The following is a 22337-nucleotide window of genomic DNA, read 5'->3' on the forward strand; positions in this document are numbered from 1 at the left end:
GGGGTAAAGGGTTAATTCTTTTGGGAAACGGTCGGGATGGGTTTTTAGGGGGCGGAAACGGTGTTTAGGGGGAACCTCACCAACTAAAAAAATAAAAAATGCATGCAATATTAAGGTTTTCAAGATATGTTTTGGTATATGGACATTCGGTATACAATATCCCAGTATAATGACATAAAACCACTTTCAGCGATCTGGCCAATAGGCGAGCATAAAGCAGGTGATGTTTAGGCAGTGAAGTGGATTCTGTGTCATCCAGTAGGCAAAATGCCATCACGATGGCAATCCATTTCCGTAAGGCCCGCTTTGGAGCCATAATGATATATCTGAGGATATTCACTTGCAAAAAACCTGAAAAAAAGATCCTTTTACACTAATTTATTGGAAGAACAATAGTTTGCGAGATGTTTTTACCTTTCATAAAAGGCCAACTTCGGATACATTGAGGGTGCTATTAGCCTAGGACCATCAAGGCAACCACATCAGCGGTGGCAGAAGGTGGCCAGCTGTGAGCACCTTTCACATCCGACTGTCCACACAATGTTTCAGGACCCTGAATGCGTAAGCGCACATGCATCATGGATGGTGATTTTGTATGTCTGAGCACAATTCATTGGTACCCATTATCGAACAAGAGGCATGCCCAGTCAACCGTGATAATGTATTTTTGTTTTTGCCACTTTATATGCGAGTCGGGCACTGTAAGACACGAGACACAACTAGTATACATGTGGACATGGCACCTTGGAAGCTAAGGGAATACCTCTGCATTGGTTCCACCATAGTAAAACAACTGGGCCTATGTAACTCTGGCTGACCTACTGTACGACCCTAGCACAGCGTTGAAGTCTGCAAAAAAACACACTAAAACCTCTAACAATGTTTTAGTCTGATACACTGATGCAGAGTGCTGTTCTTAGTCTGGTTCCGCATCACAATCACTGCAAGCATTTATCTGACTGTGGCTCCCAGGAAAATGGTAATACACATTGTAGTTGGAAAAACATGAGACTGGTTTAAACAGTGGAAATTTAAGAGCACTGTACATGTGAAAAAACCCTGGACTGTTCAGGGAAGGTGTGAAAAAGCACATCCTTTCTTTCTCAAACTGTGTGTCTTACATTCTGGATTTCTCTAAAATGGCATCCCTGTTTTTTCATATTGGGTTCCACTTATTAGAAACATCAAGCTTAAGTGTTTGGACACATTTCATATTATATGCAAGATATGTGAGAATCTATCTGAATGTCCTGAAAAGTGAAGTAACAAATGCTGGCTATCAGGGTGAGTAGACACACTCCCTGGTAAGATCCTGGACGGGTTCCGCTGCATGGGCAAAGAACACGCAGGAAGTAGACCCACTCCCTGGTGAGATCCTGGAGGGGTTCCGCTGCATGGGCAAAGGACACGCAGGAAGTAGACACACTCCCTGGTGAGATCCTGGAGGGGTTCCGCTGCATGGGCAAAGGACACGCAGGAAGTAGACACACTCCCTGGTGAGATCCTGGAGGGGTTCCGCTGCATGGGCATAGAACACGCAGGAAGTAGACACACTCCCTGGTGAGATCCTGGAGGGGTTCCGCTGCATGGGCATAGAACACGCAGGAAGTAGACACACTCCCTGGTAAGATCCTGGAGGGGTTCCGCTACATGGGCAAAGAACATGCAGGAAGTAGACATGCTGCGGCATGTAAACCGTTTGTAAAGTAAGGCAGCTTCACAGGCAGCAGACGAAATTAGTCCTCTGAGCCAGCGAAGCATCAAATTGCCCAACGGTTCAAATTTTAAATGTGTCAAAATCCAAATAAGAGATGGTTACAATAGGTGACTTTTTGCTCACAAAATGAAGTCCCCGTGTTGGAGGATATCCCACCATGGTGGAAAGACCCAGAAGCTCGCATTACTCTCTGGGGCTTCACCTTGGTAGTGTTAAAGTCTTAAATGATAGGATGGGTAATGAGGTAGAGATTCCAAAAGTGATCGACTAGCAAAGTCAAGCCTTAATGCAGACATTAAGGCATTATTTAAAGAAGCTTATGCATGGGGAAATGCCCCTCTCCCTTCCAAAGCAGATTACCCCTCCATCCCAAACTATAGCTGCACCCGAATCCAGGTGACATCGAACAACTGTATCCCCTATCCATCTGCAAATCACGGTGACTAATAAAGGCTGAAGATTGTGCAGCTGATGGGATGTAGAATGGTTCCCCTTTTGTTCAAACACCCATTCGGTCCCCCTTTGAAATGCAGACTCTATTATAGCTGACACGGAAGTTGATGGTCGTAGAAGGCAAAAAGGGCCTACAGTTCTGTAGGCACCTGCGTCCCCCATAAGATATTCAGTGCAAATTTAAAAGAATTGAAGACCATTATTTTAAGTTTTCTCACGAACCTATAGAAATGGAAAGGAGCAATACATTTTTATCACTTCTAAAAATCTACTTTAGGGACACGAGAGAGGCGGCAAGTCGGCATTCTTCATTTCACTTCTCGGCTGGCATCCCTATTAAAATGGAGAAAATACTACTTGAAACAGGCGATGATGGGGTACTTTGATGAAAGAAGAAAAACAGTGGCCAAAACTGCGCCTGTGGCTACCATCCTCCATAGAACACGAAATGTACTTTTTTTCAATAGCATTTTTGGGAGTCATGGCAAAATATTTCTAAGCAATGCATTCTCGTCATTTTTATTTTGTTAATGAACTGTCGGGTCCATGTTAAAAGTAGAAAAAATACTATTTATAAGGAGGAGTGGCAACAGACACAATCAAGCAAGGCCCTGCCCTCCAATGCTTGACATCTAACTTTGTAAACCTCAAAATTTATTTATAATTCTTTTTCCTTACTCACATAAATAGTATTTGTTTTGTTAGTATTGGTCTGGCCAATTTCTTAAAGAAAAGTTAGCAATAATTTCAAAAACCTGTGTTGTATTCTGCGTAGGATGACAAGCCCTGCATGGCTGCTGGTTGGCAGTTTGGGTCTTTGTTTCTCTAATAGATGCAAAAGGATTCGATCACTGGATGGGGAAAAGTGGAATGGACCAGTCCAATAGCACGAGGCAACAGTTACACGAGAAGTGCTCTTCATTTTAGAGAAGTTGATTGTAGTCCTCCAGGTCCCCTGGGTGGGGCGGGTAGTTCACCAACCTGTCCCCCTCTAGATGTTTTGTCCTGCTCCCTCAGACCCAGCTAGTAGATGGTGGAGAGAGAGCCATGGGAGTTGTTGCCAAAACATCTGGAGGCTGACAGTTTGACTAAGATGATCGAGTCCGACCTAGAAAGGGTCTTGTCTTCGTAGGTGCAGAGTAATCTCATTTCTTGAGGAAATGGTCACTGAGCGCAGAATACTCCCTATGCGACTGCGCACTGATCACTTTTCTTTATACCCCACAGTTTAAGTGCCCAGCAGAATGTACGGACAGCACCGGAAAGACCGCTTTACATCACGCAGGTACGTTTATGTAGTGATTGGTTCTAATGTTCTTCACTTTTCTTGAATGGTATTTGAACAGATATTCCTTAAAGACAGCAATTTTCACCGTGGCTATATTAACCGTGGTGTTTTTACCACAGACGTTTTTTGTGATTTGTATTGGTTTGTTTTGTAAGTGTGTTGTGTTTGAGTGGGGAATTATTGTGGGTGGCAGGGTGATGTAGTGGGGGCGGGTTAGATGAGGGCTTGGGGTGGGGGGCGGGGATCCACCCATTATAAAAAAAATTACCGAAACGGCCAGGATGAAAACACCACGGTTAAAATAGCTGCAGTGAAAATAGCCAGCGATTTAAAAAAAACTTAAAACCGCCTTAGACACCTTACGAAACATCCTGGATTATGTATCCTAAATTGACATGGGCGGGTTACTCCAGAGCTTAGGCTCTAGAAAGAAAAAGCGCATATAGGCCTGACTCAGAATTTGTTTGGGCTTATTGGGGTGAAGGGTGGGTGTTGACCCAGAAAACACAGGCAAAATCTTCTGCTGAAGTTTACATTGCATATTCGTACCTTTTTGTTAAGAACCACGATTTTAATGAGAAATTGAGAATGAGCCAAAAAGACAGGAAGTGATACTCATCTATGTTCTTGAAAGGTCTTAGTACGAAATGCGAAATAGATCAGGAGAAACTCACCGCACTGGATGATTCACCGCAATTTCTGCTTTATATTTAATGGGAGCAAGTCCCCATAAACCCATTTTACCCCTCCCACGCCTCACTACCCTGAAAACCAATTTAGAATACATGCCTATGCCGCATCGCCCCTAAAACATACCCCGCAAAAAATGCAGTGACACGGCCAGGGTGAGTTGGGCAAGCACCATGCAAAATGATGAAAATGACACCGGTGTTGTACAAATCGGATTAAGCAACATGCAATGGGTGTGTTATGCTAATCCCCAAACCATGTCAAATTGAGTTAAGTAAACAGAGATCAGCATTTAGACCAGGAGAACAGACTGATGTTGGTGGAATGGTAGAGTAGCAGGTGTTGGATGTAGCGCAGGGTGCTGTGTGTTTCTTTTTTTTAGGCATGTAGAGTAGTGCACTGTTAGGCAAAGTTTGTATGGAGTACCCTCTGGGAACACTAGAAACAACTCTGACTACAGGTATAGGAAACCCAACCTTTGGTATAAGCTTGTACTACACAGTTTTGGTAGCGTGTTGAGCAGCAAGGCTTATCTCAAGAGGGGTCATGTGAGCTGTAGAGGAGTTACACAGATATTCACAGTGACAAGTATTCAAATAACTCTCACACTCAAGATTTCTTGAATAAACAATTATTAACTTATCAGTCAGTTAGAATAAGCCTTCTTCAGAAGGGAGCAATATAATAGTACCACTCAAATACACGTCTTGAAATACACACTCTTAATATCTCTAAATCAGTAGATACCCTTTTGGGATGGCCCACAGACACTACCATCAGGTGACTTCAGTTGCTAGGGTGCTCCGGACATTAATAAGTCACTGTTGCGTTTAGGATCATATATGTTACGGAATGGACCTCCGATATGTATTTCCTCTTTAAGGGGGTGTGTACCTTGGTACGGCGTTACCCTTTTAAGATGGACCATGACTATGTCATGGCCCAAGATAATAAAAGGGAGCCTGCAGGCACGTGCCGGCAGAACGGCCGCAGCCACCATGACAAACTAACTGGTGTGTGTGTCTTTTATTGTGGCCTGCAGGCCCGGCCTGTAGACACAGGGCCTGCACGCCCCGGTGCCCTGAAGTTCCCTGTTTAGCCTGCAGGGCAGGATCCTATGAAGGACCACGGCCAGCCGTGCCGATCACTGAGGCTCTGAAGCCTCCCCAGTGCTGGTGTCCCATAGCACTGTAAAATGGGGCTGGTGCGATGTACATGGCCAGCCCCCACCCGTGCAACCTCCGAGGCCCGGAGCCTCCTGATGCTGGTGTCCCACAGCATCCAACGGGGGAGCTGGTATGATGTCCCATGGCCAGCTCCACCCACTTACTATATAGTAATAAGTCAAAGGAAAAGATTATTTAGAACATACAAAAGACGACAAAGATTCTTAAGCAGGCAAATACTTTCAGATCCTCCATAAGAGTCATGCAGTGGAAGAGGCTAAGCCAAAGTCAATAGGCAAAAGTCTACATGAGCTGAAGCACTTCTTGGTAGTTAAGTAGAAAGTCTTTGCACAATGTTTTAGAAGTCTTTGAAGAAAAGAAGAACCAAGTGTAGGGCCACAAGCTGATTAGACTTGTGAGTAGTAGAAGATGCAAGCAACTCTACAGTAAGAGCTAAGTTCTCTCAGACTTTTTACAGTACCTTAGAAATGAAGAGAAAGATGCAGTAGATGACTCCACAGATCCCACTGTTCCTGGGCCTCAGTCATGGGTACAAGAGGGAGGAGTCGGGGGACTCCTGCACTTCACTGGGATGCTCAAAACTTGCAACCGTCAAACTTCACTTTCAGTGGCTGTTCAGTGTTTCAGCTCCTCGCGTCTACTGCAAATAGCAACACTGCGGTTCCTGGCTGTCAAGGTGGACGTTTCTTGCTTCTGGGGTCCCGCACTCTGTTGAGAGGGCTCAGGCTCGGTCAGTCCTGCTTCCTCAGAGTCCGGAGGATCTTCCCAGAGCTCTAGGCCAGCTTAAAAGCAATGCACACAATCTTGTGCTCCTTTCCCAGGCTATACGGTTTCCAGCAGCAACTCTGTGGAAATTCAACCAACTCCGAGATGGATGTCCAGGTGGCTTACTTTGGAGTTGATTGGTCTCACCAACTCTAGGGGAGAAGTCGTCCTTGCAGGGGCTTCTCTATCGATGCGTACTTGGCAAGTTGGCACTGCAGCAGGGTTTCACCGGGCAAAACCAATGGTCCAGGAGTTGCAGCAGGCGTCCTCTTCAAGATCTTCTTCGGTTACTTCGTCCAGTGATCGACGGATGCCTTCCAAGCCAAAACACTCACCTTTTATTCAGTTCTCTCCCATTCATTCCAGCCTAGCTGTCACCCAGCAGGGTGGCTGTCCTTGCCGGACAGTCAGCCAGCCAGTCATCACAGAGTGCATTTGGGTCTCCTAGGAGACTAACTACAGGGAGTTTCGGGCACCTCCCTCACTTCCTGCCTACCCCAGACACCCTGGAGTCAGAGGCGGGCTTCACCCGTGAATCCCAACAAAGGCAAAACAAACAATGGGACCAAACCTGGTTAGGCGCACAGAGTAAATCTCAAGAAGGGCCTTTACTTAAAGAAATGGCGAAAAAAGAAGACCGGGGCCATTTTGACAAAAATGGCACCCTTTGGTGCTTTACTACAGCTGTGAACGCAGCCCGCGGTAAAAGCACACCACGGTAGTTAAAACGAAACCACTGCCACCAGCTGTTCAATGAGAAAAGGGTACCAAAAAATGTTACATGAGAAGCTAGACAAAGGGGATACTAGGTAACCCCTGCAGCACCCTATTATAAGATAGTGTGTGCTGGGTCTAGAAAGTTACAAATGTAAGTAAAGCCAATTTCACTTTACTGCTCTGGTAAACAGTAGTTTATCCCAGAGAAGGTATTTAAACCTTTGGGAAATCTGAAAGACTTTCCTGTGACACTGCACTGAAGGTGCTGTGTGACACAATGTGTGACACAATGATGCCTATGGGGTTTGTCATACTCCACAACCAAAAGAAACAGTGTACCAAATCACATTCAAATATATTAGAGAGTGGGGAAAAGGGTCTCACTCTCTCCAGGTTGACAAAATCAAGTCCTCAAAATCCAGCAAAGTTGCTGGGGGTCTCTAAGGTGGAGTTAATGAGCACATTTCTGAGAATTCTCCCTAACATGCCCTTTTAGAGATGCTGGTTTCCCCAGCATCTAACTAATCGACTCCTTTTCTCAGGACTCAGAAATGATGTCCGCAGGAATCGCGAGTAAATCCCCCTAACCACTTTGGTTTGCAGCCTGTGGAAGCAGTGCACTGAAAGTTGAGCCTGATGAATCGTCCTCCTTTCACATACTTACTTTCCTGAAAAGTATTTTAACCAATCCGGGCAGTAGAACATCACGCCGGTCAGGTATCAGACTTTTCATTGATCACTTTGAAGCAACAGCAAGTGGGATCAATGTTACCGTTGCTATTTAATTGTCGTATGTTTGAGAGGAAAGCTACAATTGACACGAGCCATTTTGATATTTGTGGTATCCAGTAATTCACGTAGCTATTTTGGTGTATTGGGGCCAGTATAACACCTAGATTGGGGCGGTGAGGTTTTAGTGGGGGTGAAGGATGAATAGTGCTGTGGCTACCACTGTGGCAGAGAGCTGCTGCCGCGTAACCTTCCTATATTTCCAGGCACTGGAAGGCACAGTGAGGGCTGCAAGTGCCACCAGGCAGTAGAATCAGGCTAGGCTTCCAGTACCGTTCATGCCCATGGGTAGGGGAAGCTTGTCACCTGGTGGGAACCATAGGTGGACAATGGCAATAGATGGCAGTGAGGTTCTGCGGTGCAACAAGCTAGACTCATCGTTAGACTTGTTATGGGTTTGCCTCTGGTTTTTAATGGTATTGAGCTGCTTTTGCCGGTCGAAGTTCAATGTCCTGTGCACATGGTTGGGCTCCTACCCAGCAAGCCTGGTTCCTTGAGTGCCTGAACACTATGGGCACTAGTCTTGCAATCTACTGTGATAAAGATGACCCAGCTCTTGATTTCAGGATTATTTTCTATTACCCAAATGGATAACTGTGTGCTGTACACGGTCACCTTGCTCGTATCTATTAGCATAGAACTCAAGTTAATCCAAACAGATGTTCTGCTTTTGGACAGATGTTTTAATCTCCAGTAACACTCTGAGCACGTGTTGTCGCATTGTGCCTCTTTTAAAAGAGATGGATCAAAACAATAACTTGCAATTTCTTAGTCACCTGCTATCAGATTTCTATTTTGTTGTACCAGCCACCAATTTTATTACAGATGGGCAAATCAACTTTTCTCTTTTCCTTTTCACCCAAAGAGCAAAAAAAACCATGGAAATATATTTTATGTCCGAATGATACTATCAAAGGCAAGGTCCTGGCTCAAATGATATGAACCCACCTGCACAATAGTCATTAAGCAAACTCCTGGTGCATGTGTGTATATCCTGGACGAGTAGTACGTAGAGCGGACGAGTAGTACGTTGAGCGGATGAGCGTGTAGATCGGATGAGCGCACAGAATGGATGAGCGCACAGAGCAGATGAGTATACAGAGCGGGTGAGTGCTTAGGCAGACAGGAGCACATGCGCGGGGTAGACAGGAGCACATGCGCGGGGTAGACAGGAGCACATGCGCGGGGTAGACAGGAGCACATGCGCGGGGTAGACAGGAGCACATGCGCGGGGTAGACAGGAGCACATGCGCGGGGTAGACAGGAGCGCATGCGCGGGGTAGACAGGAGCGCATGCGCGGGGTAGACAGGAGCGCATGCGCGGGGTAGACAGGAGCGCATGCGCGGGGTAGACAGGAGCGCATGCGCGGGGTAGACAGGAGCGCATGCGCGGGGTAGACAGGAGCGCATGCGCGGGGTAGACCGAGCGCATGCGCGGGGTAGACCGGAGCGCATGCGTATGGAATGGGGCACACTGGAGAATGAGGGATAGACTAGAGCACGCAAGGTGGACTAGAGTGCGTGAGTGTGTCGAGCAGACAGGAGTTTGTAGGGCAATCTTGAACGCCTGAAATGAATAAAAATGCATAGAATGGACCTGATCGCATAGAATCGCGTGACGTACATAATATGCTTTGGAATGCAGGGAACATTTGAAAGAACATATATCATACCACACCCCACGCTTACTCTCTTCTTCACACCACCACTCAACTAGAACACAGAGATACTATGACACCATTCGGTATAACTGTTCTCATATCAACATCTCCCGCTCACTCCCCATCACTCTAAGTAAATACTGCTGGTTTCACACCCCCAGCCAGGCGTTCTCCTCAGGCCTAACACAGCCACACTCAGTCTGGATAAATCCTGCCAGAGCGAACACATACTCCTGATCTCTCAACCACCACACTTACCGCTAAGAAGCAGCTACCACACGAATTCCGCACCAGCTGCACACATACCTGGTGCGCACATACACCTTTGGACTCTCTCTACTGACCTGAACTTCGGTTCCCAAGGGCGTTCAACCTACTGGTGCCTTCAGACCATACCAATGGTATATAAGGCGCTATATAAATGCAAAATAACATAACATGTCATTTCATACCCACTGCATTGGAGACACATGCAGTGGAATCAGCCCCTCCTACCTCGATTTTCTTTAAGAATTCCAGTTCCTGGTGATAAAATGCCTTTCTTGCAAACCTACTAGCCAAAAGTTTTTTTAATTAGCTTTGTGGGACTCTGTATGCCACTCGCCTGCATGAGCTTTGTGGGACTCCATATGCCACTGGCCTTCATGAGCTTTGCGGGACTCTGTATGCCACTCGCCTTCTTGAGCTTTGTGAAGCTCTGTATGCCACTCGCCGCCTTGAGCTTTGCGGGACTCTGTATGCCACTCGCCTTCTTGAGCTTTGTGAAGCTCTGTATGCCACTCGCCTTCATGAGTTTTGTGGGACTCTGTACGTTGCTCACCTTTTTGCACTATGGGTTACATTTGCACTTGTATTTGTGTTTCAGCTGCAAGCGGCTGCCTTCCAATAGTTCAGCTCCTGTGTGAACACAAATGCCCCCTCAATGTCAAAGACACAGTAAGTACCTGTTATCATCAATGTAAACTAATTAAACTGTGCCTTGTAATTACACAAAGGGACCAGTGTCGGCCAGTTGTGAGTTTAGATTGCAATCTTAGCAGCCATTAATTCTAATTGCACTTGCTCTGCTGTGAATAACAGGTGATCCATAGAACATTGTACGGAAAGAAAAAGCGATGGCAGCTATTATTTGTGAAATATGTTTTATACTCTGCCCCAATATGATATTACACCTGCTGCACTAAATGTTTGTCCTGTTTTTTCAGCAAATACAGGTAATCTTTCAGACCTGCGTATGTTCGGGTCTTGACTGTAGAGGCCCTTCTTGAGTTCTAGTGGTTATCCTGACCCTGTGTTGTGCTTTTCTCATCTCAATGGTCCTAAATTGGATCAGCTGGCCTTTGGCAGTCTGTTATCGAGTATAATGGCATTAACATGTGTAACCCTGTTGCTGCTAGTTTCGCCTTGCTCTTCCTAGGCTAATTACACCCAGCACTTTGGAGAGCTAGCACAAAGTGCTGTTGATGCTTCGTGGTACATGGCTGACTCTGCTGACTGCACAACTTATCCGATGTTCAGGCTACCTTCCCTTCACCTGACCTCCAAGGCCTACAGGTTATTTCTGCCAATGTTATTTATGCTTCATGGTACACGGCTGCCTCTGCTGACTGCACACCTGATCCGATGGTCAGGCTACCTTCCCTTCACCTGACCTCCAAGGCTTACAGGTTATTGCTGCTACAATACTTAAAAACAAATGTATTTATATATATGGTTTATTGCAAACCTTTATTCAGACATCATATTAAAAGAAAACCATTCATCACAATGCCATACAATCAATCAATTTGATGCCAACATGTATAATTTCTCACAAAAACGATGGTTCACCAACAATTCAAAATAGTGCAAAGTGCTCTTTCTTCATTGACACTTGATCCATAACTTAAGTGACAGTTAATCACTTTTCTCCTAATAGTTCACAAACAGACTTTAATAACGTGCACTAGTGACATCATTTAAACTTTGGAGCCATTTAACAGTTGACTCCAAAATACATCTCCATTCACGACTCTTAACTTTTAATCAATGGGCCTAAATCGATGATAACACAATTCGTTCACCTCTTCAAATTCTAAAGATTAGGTTTTTCCAGTGTTCCAATTTCTTTGTATCCTATCCTGGCACAACCTTTTCTATTCCGCTTCTAGGACCCTAAACATCGAGGCCCCCAAACATCTTTGGTTCAGTCTACATCTCATAAAGCTTGAACAACAAACTGGCCTGCCCCATGCATAGGCAAAGTAGTATAAATCTTAATAGTTTTCGTATATTCAAATAAAAAGCATACTTGGCTGGCCCCATTTTCCACTTGCGTCGGCCAATCCTATTCGATTAGTTTCTGTTTTATTTTCACACGCTTCTGCACCAATACCTCCGGCTCTGTACCTATTTCCCCAAGATAATCCCTAACTCCAGAATATTTTAGCTTCTCATAAAAAGGATTGTCTGGGAGGATCTAGAATCTTTTGCAATATATTCAATTTGTTGCCCAAATAGATTGTACACCAAACTCTAGTATTATTGTGACCATAGGGAGACTTGATGAGAGATTCACGTTTTTTTTCCATAAGAGGCCTTCCAACAAGGTTAAATCACTCTCTACCAGTTGAACAAAGTGGAACAGCTTCTGCCCATGTGTATGAGTTATGTTTTAGCATAAAGCTTTCCAAGCCATCCAGGCCAATAGTCTTTGATGGTTTATAATCTATAATTCTTCGATCTATGTCCCTGTGCGAGAAAACATTACCTTAGGCTGGCAATTTATCATTGCTAAACTCAAGGAAGTTCCCGGATTATAGCCAAATTCTGAATTCATATAAAACAGCCATCATGCTTCAGGAACAAGACTGACCTGTAAAACAGTCTGAGCTGTTCCTGTCTCTTTAATGAGGTCCCAGAATCTCCTTGCACCTTTATCCCAAGTATTTTTAACCTTTAAGAACAGTCATGTGATTGAGAGTTAATTTATATTGTTTTAGCTAGTTTTTGTATTGCTGTTTTGTCCTTATTCTGGTTTCCGGTTTACCAAGGGCCCCCATGCTAGCATCCTTATTAAGGCATCTTATTTCTTCATGGAGATATCTTTAAAACAAAATGTAAGCCAGCTATATCTATTGAATGAGTGCCTAGCGGAGATGAACCTAGGGGACTTTGCATGGTGAATTCCTTCTCGACAGCTGAGAATGTCTCCCAGAATATCTCCATAATTATGAATGGTGAGCCCCTGCACTAACCACATGTCCACTTTTCTAGATATTTGCCTACCCCTATAGCATATTGGTTTCCAGATGAGAAAGAAAAGACTTTTAATGTGCGGGAAACACCTTTAGGCCTATCTCCAAAACAAGCATAGCATAGTCTTCCCCAGAGTTTCCATGATCTGCAAGGGTTCTGTAAGGAAGGCATGGTATCAAAGTAAGACGGACACAAGGGATCACAGTTAAAGGGTGTTTATTGAACTGTAAAATGGGTGAGATAAACGCCTAATCTAAGCCTAAAGCTAAGATGAGAGCAAGCTACGACCATCAAATAATAATAATAATAACGTCCAAGTGGAGTCTAGTCAAATAAATTGTAACCTCTAACCTCGTAACCTCTAATCTTTCTTGGTGACTTTAACCTACATCTCTCCACTATTCCCCTATCTCTCCTCTCCTACCTATTCTTGACTGCTACCTTCTCACCCCCCACCCACACACTCATCCGGCTCCACTCTAGACCTCATCTTGATCTCCTCTTTCAACACTTCACTCATATCCACCCTTTCTAACTATCTGACCACTCTTTACTCTATCTCCCTCTCTCCCCCTTCCTTTTCTCCTCCCCCCTCTCCCTCCATCTCCTTTTTGTGCCGTGACTTGCGTAACTTTAATCCTTCTCTTTTCTATGCCTCCTGTTCCTCCTCCCTCCCCCTTCTCCACTCTCTCCGCAAATGAGGCTTCCTCCGCTTTATCCTCTTCCCTCACCTCCAGCCCCGACCATCTCTACCCTCTCACCTCCTTCCACCTCTATCGCACACCTGCCCAACCTTGGCTTTCTCACCTTTCCTCCATGTGCCGCCTCCTCAGACGCCTTGAAAGGCGGTGACTTAAACATCGCTCTCCTACTAACCAATCCACCTACTTCTCATACCACACTCTCTATAACTGCCTCAATTCTGCCAAACGCACTTACTTCTGTGACCTTCTCCACTCTCAATCCTCTCACCCTCGCTGAATCTTCCAAAACCTGAATCACCTTCTCTTTCCCTTACCCCCAACCATTCCATTGCCTCTCCTCTTGTTGCCCCTGATCTGGCAAACTTAATTTCTTCCAAGGTCCACACTCTTCATCAAACCATTCCTAGTTCCCCTTCCTACTCTTCCCCCTTCACCGCCTCCCACTACTCCATCCTCTACCATGTTCTCCTTCACTCCTGTCACTCAATCTGAGGTTTCCCTCCTCCTGTCTAAAACTCACCCTACCCCCGCCCCATCCGACCCCCTTCCTACCTCTCTCATTCCAAAAATGTACCCCATCCTTATACCCTACCTTCGGTCCTTCTTCAACACCTGTCTCTCCACCTCTATCTTTCCCTCTACCTTCAAACATGCAACTATCATCCAAATCCTGAACAAAACCCTCAGCCAAGCCCCAGATGGCTTCTAATTTTCACTCCATCTCTTACCCTTCCTGTCAAAGCTCTTTGAACGACTTGTCTAGTCACAACTTTCCGCCTTCGTCTCCAATCTCTCTATCCTCCCCACTACCGATTCTGGATTTCACCCTAACCACTCCACTGAAACTGCTCTCATCTCTGTTCGTAACGCCTTCCTTTCTGCTCGCTACTCTAAAGACTTATCCATTCTCATTCTTCTTGACCTCTCAGCAGCTTTTGACAATGTTGATCACTCTCTGCATCTCGATTCTCTCTTCCTTCGGCCTCACAGACTCTGTCCTTAATTGGTCCACGACCTATCTATCCAATCGCACCTTTTCAGTTGCTTGGGGTACAACACCTCCCCCACCCACTCTCTTAACTACGGTGTCCCACAAGGATCCGTGCTTGGCCCTTTCCTCTTCTCACTCTATACCTCTCTACTTGCTCCTATTATTTCCTCCTTTGGCATCTCCTTCTATGCCGACGACACCCAGGTTTTTCTATCCTTTTCTTCCTTTACCCCTGACATACACCTCAAGCTCTACTCCTGCCTCTCTGCTATTCAAAGTAATCGTTAATAAGGGTGCCTGTATATCAACCGGTTCTTCAGGCAAAATACAAATATAAATCAAAACAATTGAACCTTGATGGTGAAGCTGGATAAACACTTAACTCAAGTGCTTATCAAAAATATATTTATTCAATACACTGATTATTCAAAATCACATAAAATACACCGTATCCTATAGGCAATTTAAATTCATTACCAAAGAAACCAAACACACAAAACAACTCTTCCATCAGTCATACAGAGTCACACCAGCAAATGTGCATTTTCACACTCACACGAGGTAGCGACAGGGGCGGTCAAATCTCATAAAGACTTCCTCATCGCTCAACACAAAGTATTTACACAGTTGATGGTATAACCCAGATGAATCTACACTTTATACACAAGTCCACATATGAATCATGTAGGCTTATCATGTCTACATATGTTTCGGTCACTCTCAGGCCATCGATGGTGGCCACACAGTTCAGTCTAGTCCATATCACAGGGACCCGGATAATGCAGACCAGGCACTATGCCTTTTGTAAATGGAGGCAATGTCCCACAGAAAACTGGGGAATAAGCTCTCTATGTGCAAAAAATCTGCAGTCCTCAATTCACACTCAGGCATTCGCTGTGAAGCTGTGCCTGGCACTATAGGTGGATCTCTGATCTTACGATCACAACCCTGCAAACATAAATCAATAGGTTCGCGTGTGTGCTCTAAGCTTGCCATGCTGGCGGCCAGGAGAGTGCAAGCACCCCACACACGGGCTCGGGCGGTCGGCGCGATCATCGGGAGCCGGCGAGGTCCCGATCGGACAAGGTTGATCGCCATAGCCGGTCCAGGTCCAGGTCCCGGTCCTCGAGGCGCTTGAGACTGTCTTAACCTGTGAGGCCTTCCAAGAAGGCATCGACTCCATCGGCGCCAGAGCCATCGAAGGACACTCTCGGGGCTCCGGGCTCGAAGTAGTTGTCGAAGTCATCGGCGCCTCGGTCGACACCAATTCGGTCGGCGCCCTCGAAGCCTTTTGAGGAGAATTTGCCGAGGTGCCCCAGAGGGCTGTGGAAACTCGGAGGAAGGCTCTCAGTAAGTCAGTGTGGCCTGATTTTGAGCACTTCTCTGTTCCTCCCCCCAGGATTGATTTAATCCAACCTTTGGATTACATTCCGGAGGTGGATGAAGGGTCTGGTGAGGAGGTGGTGGTGCCTCCTGAGGTTCCTGATGACCTGTTGCCTGGTCACAGTCAAATGGAAGACCTCCGTCAGTCCTTACATGATGCCAGTGGTCTTGACACCTCTCTGAAGGTTGAGTTTGGCAGGCCTGAGCCTGGCACACATGCCGTATCCTCGTATAAACGTCTCATGTCTAGGGTGACTGAGTATTGGGGTGGTCTGCTCCATCTGTTGATTTTCTTCAGGTTGATGTGACAGATATCCTGGACCAAGGTCCACCCACTGACCCGGTGTTGCCATTTCATATGGCTTTGCAAATAAGGGTGGCAGCGGCTTGGACTGCTCCGGAGGGTCTCCTGGCAGTGAATAAGTCGCTTCCAAAAAAATACCCTCCAGCCAGTGGTGACCCCTGCTACTTGTCAATGCACCCCACTCCGGAGAGTTTGATGGTGCAGGCGGCTATGGCCCCAGTGAAGCAGGCTGCATACCCTACCATCCCTCCTGATAGGGATGACCAGCGCTTTGATGGTTGGGCGAAGAAGGTATTTTCTTCTGGGGGTATGGCTTTAAAGGCAGCCAACTCCGTTTGTGCCTTGGCAAGATTCACTCACATTCTGTGGAATTGTGCATCTTTGGCGGCTGAGCATATTCCCGAAGGGGAAGAACAGGATGGTTTCTAGCCCTCGTGCAAGATGGCAAGGAAGCAATGTTTGAATCCATTCAGTCGGGGCTGGACATGGCAGACTGTCAGCTGGTCCATGGCTGCGAGCACCGTGATAAGCAGGTTTGCGTGGTTGTGGAAGTCGGGGGTTGCTCCTGATGTGCAATCCCGGCTTCTCAACATGCCCTTTGCTGGTGTCCATCTTTGTGGCATCAAGGCTGACGAGAGCCTTGAGAGGTTGCAGACCTCCAAAGCTGCAGCAAAGTCTTTGAGCGCTGCAGTACGTCAACCTCTGCCTTTGTCCTAGGGGACAGCAATGGAGGGGAGGTTCCTTTCGATACTACTCTTCCTTTGGTAGATCGAGAGGAGCTGCCAAAGGGGCCACCGTAGGAGTACCAGAGGTGGAAAGCAAGGTACTCGAGGTGCCAAAGCCGCTTGGGCAGTTGCCTCTTTGCCCTCAGGCACTGCTGCAGCCGCTCAGTCATGAGGCCATGTCCCATGGTTCACCGGTTGGGGCAGATTGGCACAGGATCTTGGAGAATGGCGTGCCATTACTTTCGGCAGAGGCCTCACGACAATCCACCGGGGAAGCTCTTTGAAGCGTCCGTATCCGCTCCTTGCGCAGGAAATCCTATCCCTGCTGGAGAAAGGTGCCATAGAACTGGCGCCTGTAGCAGAGAGGAACAAGGGATGGTATTCCCCCTTATTTTTTGATCCCAAAAAAAGACGGGGGATTGAGACCCATCATGGACTTGCGTGGGCTGAACAGGCTCCTCAGGAAGGACAAGTTCAAGATGGTAACTCTTTCTCAAGTCCTCAATCCCATCCACAGCAAGATTGGTTGGTGTCTCTAGACCTCAAGGATGCTTACTGTCATGTGCCGATTCATCCAAAGCACAGGAAGTACCTGAGGTTCGTGGTTGGTGACTCGCATTTTCAGTTTCAGGTCCTGCCGTTCGGATTGACCTCCGCCCAGAGGGTCTTCACCAAGCTGATGGTGGTGGCGGCAGCGTATCTCAGGAAAGGGGGGGATTCACGTCTACCTCTACCTGGACGATTGGTTGATCAGGGCGTGTTCTTTCAGATTGATGTCCAGATTCCACATCAATCTGTTAGAGCTGCGGGCTGTCAGGCTAGCCCTGGAGGCTTTTCTGCCGTCTGTGCTTGGGAAGAATGCCCTGATTATGACAGACAATACAGTGGCCATGCACTACCTCAACTAAAAGGGGGAGGCAGGGTCATTCCCTTTTGTGCAGGGAGGCGATGCAGCTCTGGTTCTGGGCCATCCAGCAGAACATTTCAATCTCGGCAGTTCATCTGGCCGGAGACGAAAACGCGGCGGCAGACGCTCTGAGCAGGCAGAGCACAATCTCTCACTAGTGGGAGCTGGCTCAGGAAGTTCTTTTGGAGATCTTCGGCCTTTGGGGAACCCCACTAGTGGATCTCTTTGCCACCAGTGTCAACCGGAAGTGAGAGAGATTCTGCTCACGGGAATTTCCTCCAAGAGGAGCCTTGGGGGACGCGTTTGTAGTTGGGTGGTCCTTCCCACTGCTGTGCGCGTTCCCGATTGGTTAATCAGGGCGTGTTCTCCCGAGCAAGCCCTGGATCATCTGTCCGTTACCTGCCTCTCCCTTCACAAGCTGGGCTTCTCCCTCAATTTAAAGAAGTCCCATTTGATGCCGACCCTGCTGGTCCAGTACATCGGAGCAGTGCTCGACACATTCGTGGGGCTGTGTTCGCCTCCCCAGGTAAGGGCTCATCACATTCTGCAGATGGTGGACAAGTTTCAACGTGCCCAGCGTCTCCCGGCGTTCGAGTTCTTGAGGTTGCTCGGCATCATGGCATCCTGCATTTTCCTGGTGCCAGAGGCCAGGCTGCAGATGAGATCTCTGCAGTGGGCTCTCAAGATGTAGTGGTCGCAGTTCTCCGGCAGGATGTCGGATGACGTTCAGAGTCCACCCTCAGTCGCACAGGATCTTCTTTGGTGGGCCGTAGAAGGCAATCTGATCAAGGGTGCTCCATTTTGGCAACCATGACCGGAGGTAACGATTGTGACGGACGCATCCCTCACGGGTTGGGGAGCTCATGCCAACGAACTGACAGACAGCGCCCATTGGTCTCTGTCGGAGTCCAGACTCCACATCAATCTGTTAGAGCTGCGGGCTGTCAGGCTAGCCCTGAAGGCTTTTCTGCCGTCTGTGCAGGGGAAAGATGTCCTGATTATGACAGACAATACAGTGGCCATGCGCTACCTCAACAAAAAGGGTGGGGGGCAGGGTCATTCCCATTGTGCAGGGAGGTGATGCAGCTCTGGTTCTGGGCCATGCAGCAGGAGATTTCGATCTCGGCAGTTCATCTGGCCGGAGAGGAAAACGCGAGGGCGGACGCTCTGAGCAGGCAAAGCACGGTCTCTCACTAGTGGGAGCTGGCTCAGGAATTTCTTTTGGAGATCTTCGGCCTTTGGGGAACCCCACTAGTGGATCTCTTCGCCACCAGTGTCAACCAAAAGTGCGAGAGATTCTGCTCACGGGAATTTCCTCCAAGAGGAGCCTTAGGGGATGCGTTCGTAGTGGAGTGGTCCTTCCCACTGATGTACGCGTTCCCTCCAGTCCCCGTTATTCCGCAAGTGTTGCAGAGGTTACGGAGGTTCGGTTCCCGGATGATCCTCATTGCTCCGGCATGGGCCAGGGGGGCGTGGTACCCTGACATTCTAGACCTGTCCATCTGCCCTCCACGTTGTCTTCCCTACGGAGACAATCTGTTCTCACAGGAGGGGGGTTGAGTTCTGCATCCAGATGGCAAGTCTCTCAGCCTTCATGCTTGGTATCTGAAAAGCTGAGGTATAAGGATTGGGACCTCCCCGAAGACGTTATGGAGGTATTGCTTTTGGCCAGAAGGCCCATAACTAAATCCCTGTACTGTTGCCGTTTGAGGAAGTTCTGCGACTGGTGCAGGGTACAGAATGTGGATCCTTTCCAATGTTCTATTCCCTTGGTTTTGTCTTTTTTGCTTTTGTTATCCCACAAGGGCCTGCAAGTAGGTACCATTAAGGGGTACCTGGCGGCGCTGTCCATATTTAAGCGCTCGTCTGAGGAATGTTCTTATTTTAAGATCCCTTTGATTTCTCTGTTTCTAAAAGGGCTAACTAATGTGTTTCCACCATCGCCTTTCCAGGTGCCGGGATGGGATTTGAATTTGCTTTTAAAGTTCCTAATGGGAGCTCCGTTTGAGTTCTTACATTCTTGCCAGCTGAGACTTGTCCTTTAAGACTGTATTTTTAGTTGCGGTTACTTCTGCACGCAGAGTGAGCTGCAGGCATTTTCCGCCAAGCCACCTTTCATGGTGTTCCATAAGGACAGGGTTGTCCTTGGGGTTCATCCTTCTTTTCTTCCGAAGGTTGTCGGAATTTCATTTAAGCCAGAAGGTGATTATTCCAGCATTTTATCCTCCTCCGCATCCCGGTAAGGAAGAGGAGAGGCTCCATAGGTTGGATCCTAGGAGAGCTTTGAGTTTCTATCTTCACGGATGTCCTGGGTCAGAGTGGACGATCAGCGCTTTGTTGGATACGCTGGAAGGCGTTTAGGTCAGGCTGTTTCCAAGCAGACCTTGTCCAGATAGATCATTTTGATGATCTCTGAGTGTTACCGTTTGGCGGGTAAGGCCTCTCCATTAGGCTTACGGGCTCACTCTACTAGGGGTGTGGCTGCTTCCACAGCCCTACAGAGGGGCGTTCCGATTCGCAGTATTTGCGAAACAGCCACATGGGCTTCTGTCCATACCTTTGTGAGACACTATTCCCTGGACTCCATCCATGGGCAGGATTTGGCCTTTGGTAAGGCAGTCCTATATTCAGCAATTTGATTGGGCATTCTAAAATTCTAAATTTGTAAATTCTTTTCCCACCTCCATATGTTGGTACTGCTTTGGGAGTCTGTCATAGATGTGGAATACGTCGGAGGACACAATCCCCTCGAAGAACAAGTTACTTATCTTACCTGGTAACATTCTTTCGATGGGATGTTCCTCCGACGTATTCCACATCGAACCCTCCAAGCCTGCCCCTCTACAGAATTTCTTATGCGATTGCAGCTTACGTTTCCGCAAGGCTTTCTGCAGTCATACTGGCAGGAGATTGGTGCCACACATTCTGGGAAAAAACTGCAACTGAGGCTACGGGCGCCGAGCGGATATATCATCCGGTGACATCGACCCTCGACGGAGGCCCTCGAGGGACAGCGTATCAATGTGATCGACGCACGACGCATACGCCGAAAAAATTTCCGAAGCAGCACAGCTGTGGTCATTACTGTCATAGATGTGGAATAAGTCAGAGGAACATCCCATCGAAAGAACGTTACCAGGTAAAATAAATAACTTGTTCATCTCCACCAGGGGCAAGGGGAGACCTTCCTACCCACAGACCACTAGGCAGCTGCCGAGACAAGCCACCACTATGCTCAGAACCCAGAGTATGACCCACCACAAAATGCCCCAGTGCATAGCACGGGCAGAGCCGCCTAACACAAATGTCCGAAGCAAAGAGGTAAGAAAAAGCCCCACTGGCCCAACCGCCAAAAACCTCAACATTTGCATACACTTCTCACACGCTATAAAAACGTAACCACATCTTTGCACAGCAAACCGCATGCACTTCACTTCACTACACTGCAACAACAAAACAAAACTTGCATAGTCCCACACAACAGCACATGGGAGTCTACCAATACGCAAATCACACCCATCCTCAGCAAACGGTGTGAACCGAACTTAAGCTGTCAACAGGACATCACAACTCTCACTCTACATCTTCTGGTATAAATGACCTTTAACATAAATATTAACTAACAATGGTTAAATTGTCCGGTCATGCTACATTTTGGGCATGGGAATGAGAGGACCCAATCTTTGAGTTATGGTGGTTAACTGCCATGGCCAGTTCTGGATGGATTTCAGTCAGTTTCCATCTAACAACTTCACCCATTCCTTATACTCCACCAAGCGCCATACTTGGATGAAATTGTGCATGTTAGCAGTTGCCACATTTGGACGGAGTGGTGATGCTGGCATGCACTGGGCCCGGGCAGAGTTGTGAATGATAGCAGGTGACTCCCCTGGACATAGTTGTGAGTTTTGGCATGTACCGCGCTTGGACGGGGTTGTGAGCGGTAGCGTGCGTGAGCCGCCGGATAGGACTGTGAATGCCAACCACTGATACATCTAGACAGAGTAATGGTTGTTTTCAACCGATACCGCGTCTGAACTGCATTGGGAATGCTATCGAGGCCAGACTTGGATGGAATCGCGAACACTTGCTTGCCTCACATATAGACAAGTTTTCAAAGGTGGGCAGAGGCCGAATTTGGTCACAGTTGTGAATACTGGTGGGCGTGTTAGATGGAAGGGATTGTGAATGTCGGCCATTGCCGTACCGGGATAGAGGTGCAGTGGTGCTCACGCGCCACACCTGGAAAGCACGTGGAAGTTCAACACATCACATCTAACAATGATGTCAAAAACCAATCCACAAACACTTTCACCCCTCTGCATACATCTCTCAAACTCTAACCAAACACAACCACAACCCTATAGCACAACAAACCGTACAAACATCACCGCAACAACAAAACAAACCACACATAGACTCACACAACAGCATACGACGGCTACCGACCAGAAAACACCCCAAGCCCAGCAGACTGTGTTAACCGGGTTGAGGCTGCCAACGGCACATCACTTCTCTCTTGCACTTCTCCCACTTATTCCCACTAACTCATCCCCTGCCTTCCCTTTTCGGAGCCGCGAGAGCTTCAGGGGACCACTCCGGTGGTGATAGTGTGCGGTACAAATATCCTTTAACATAAACTCCTCTGTGGAATGTCTCCATTTATCCTGCCAACTACTTCCTGAATTTATGGGAGATTTTAGCAAATTGGACTCTGCAAGGTCAGAGTGGTTCATTTCACACTGGTGTTTTTCCAAGACACACTCTGAACTAAAGACATGGACGACTTATTGGGAGACTGCAAGGGCGCCACCTCAGA

General features: G+C 47.3%; 1 protein-coding gene across 2 annotated transcripts in view; it reads left to right on the top strand.

Annotated features, from left to right (window-relative positions):
• Positions 1-22337, top strand: part of RAI14 (retinoic acid induced 14) — a 528112-nt gene that overhangs the window by 359542 nt on the left and 146233 nt on the right. For both annotated transcript variants that reach the window (XM_069627100.1, XM_069627101.1), the window contains exons 6-7: positions 3398-3455; positions 10133-10203. In XM_069627100.1, coding sequence (XP_069483201.1) covers positions 3398-3455; positions 10133-10203 — 129 coding nt within the window. The remainder of the gene's footprint in view (positions 1-3397; positions 3456-10132; positions 10204-22337) is intronic.

Source organism: Ambystoma mexicanum, chromosome 6p (genome assembly GCF_040938575.1).
Source record: "Ambystoma mexicanum isolate Mex_15411 chromosome 6p, UKY_AmexF1_1, whole genome shotgun sequence".
Taxonomy (NCBI): Eukaryota; Metazoa; Chordata; class Amphibia; order Caudata; family Ambystomatidae; genus Ambystoma; species Ambystoma mexicanum.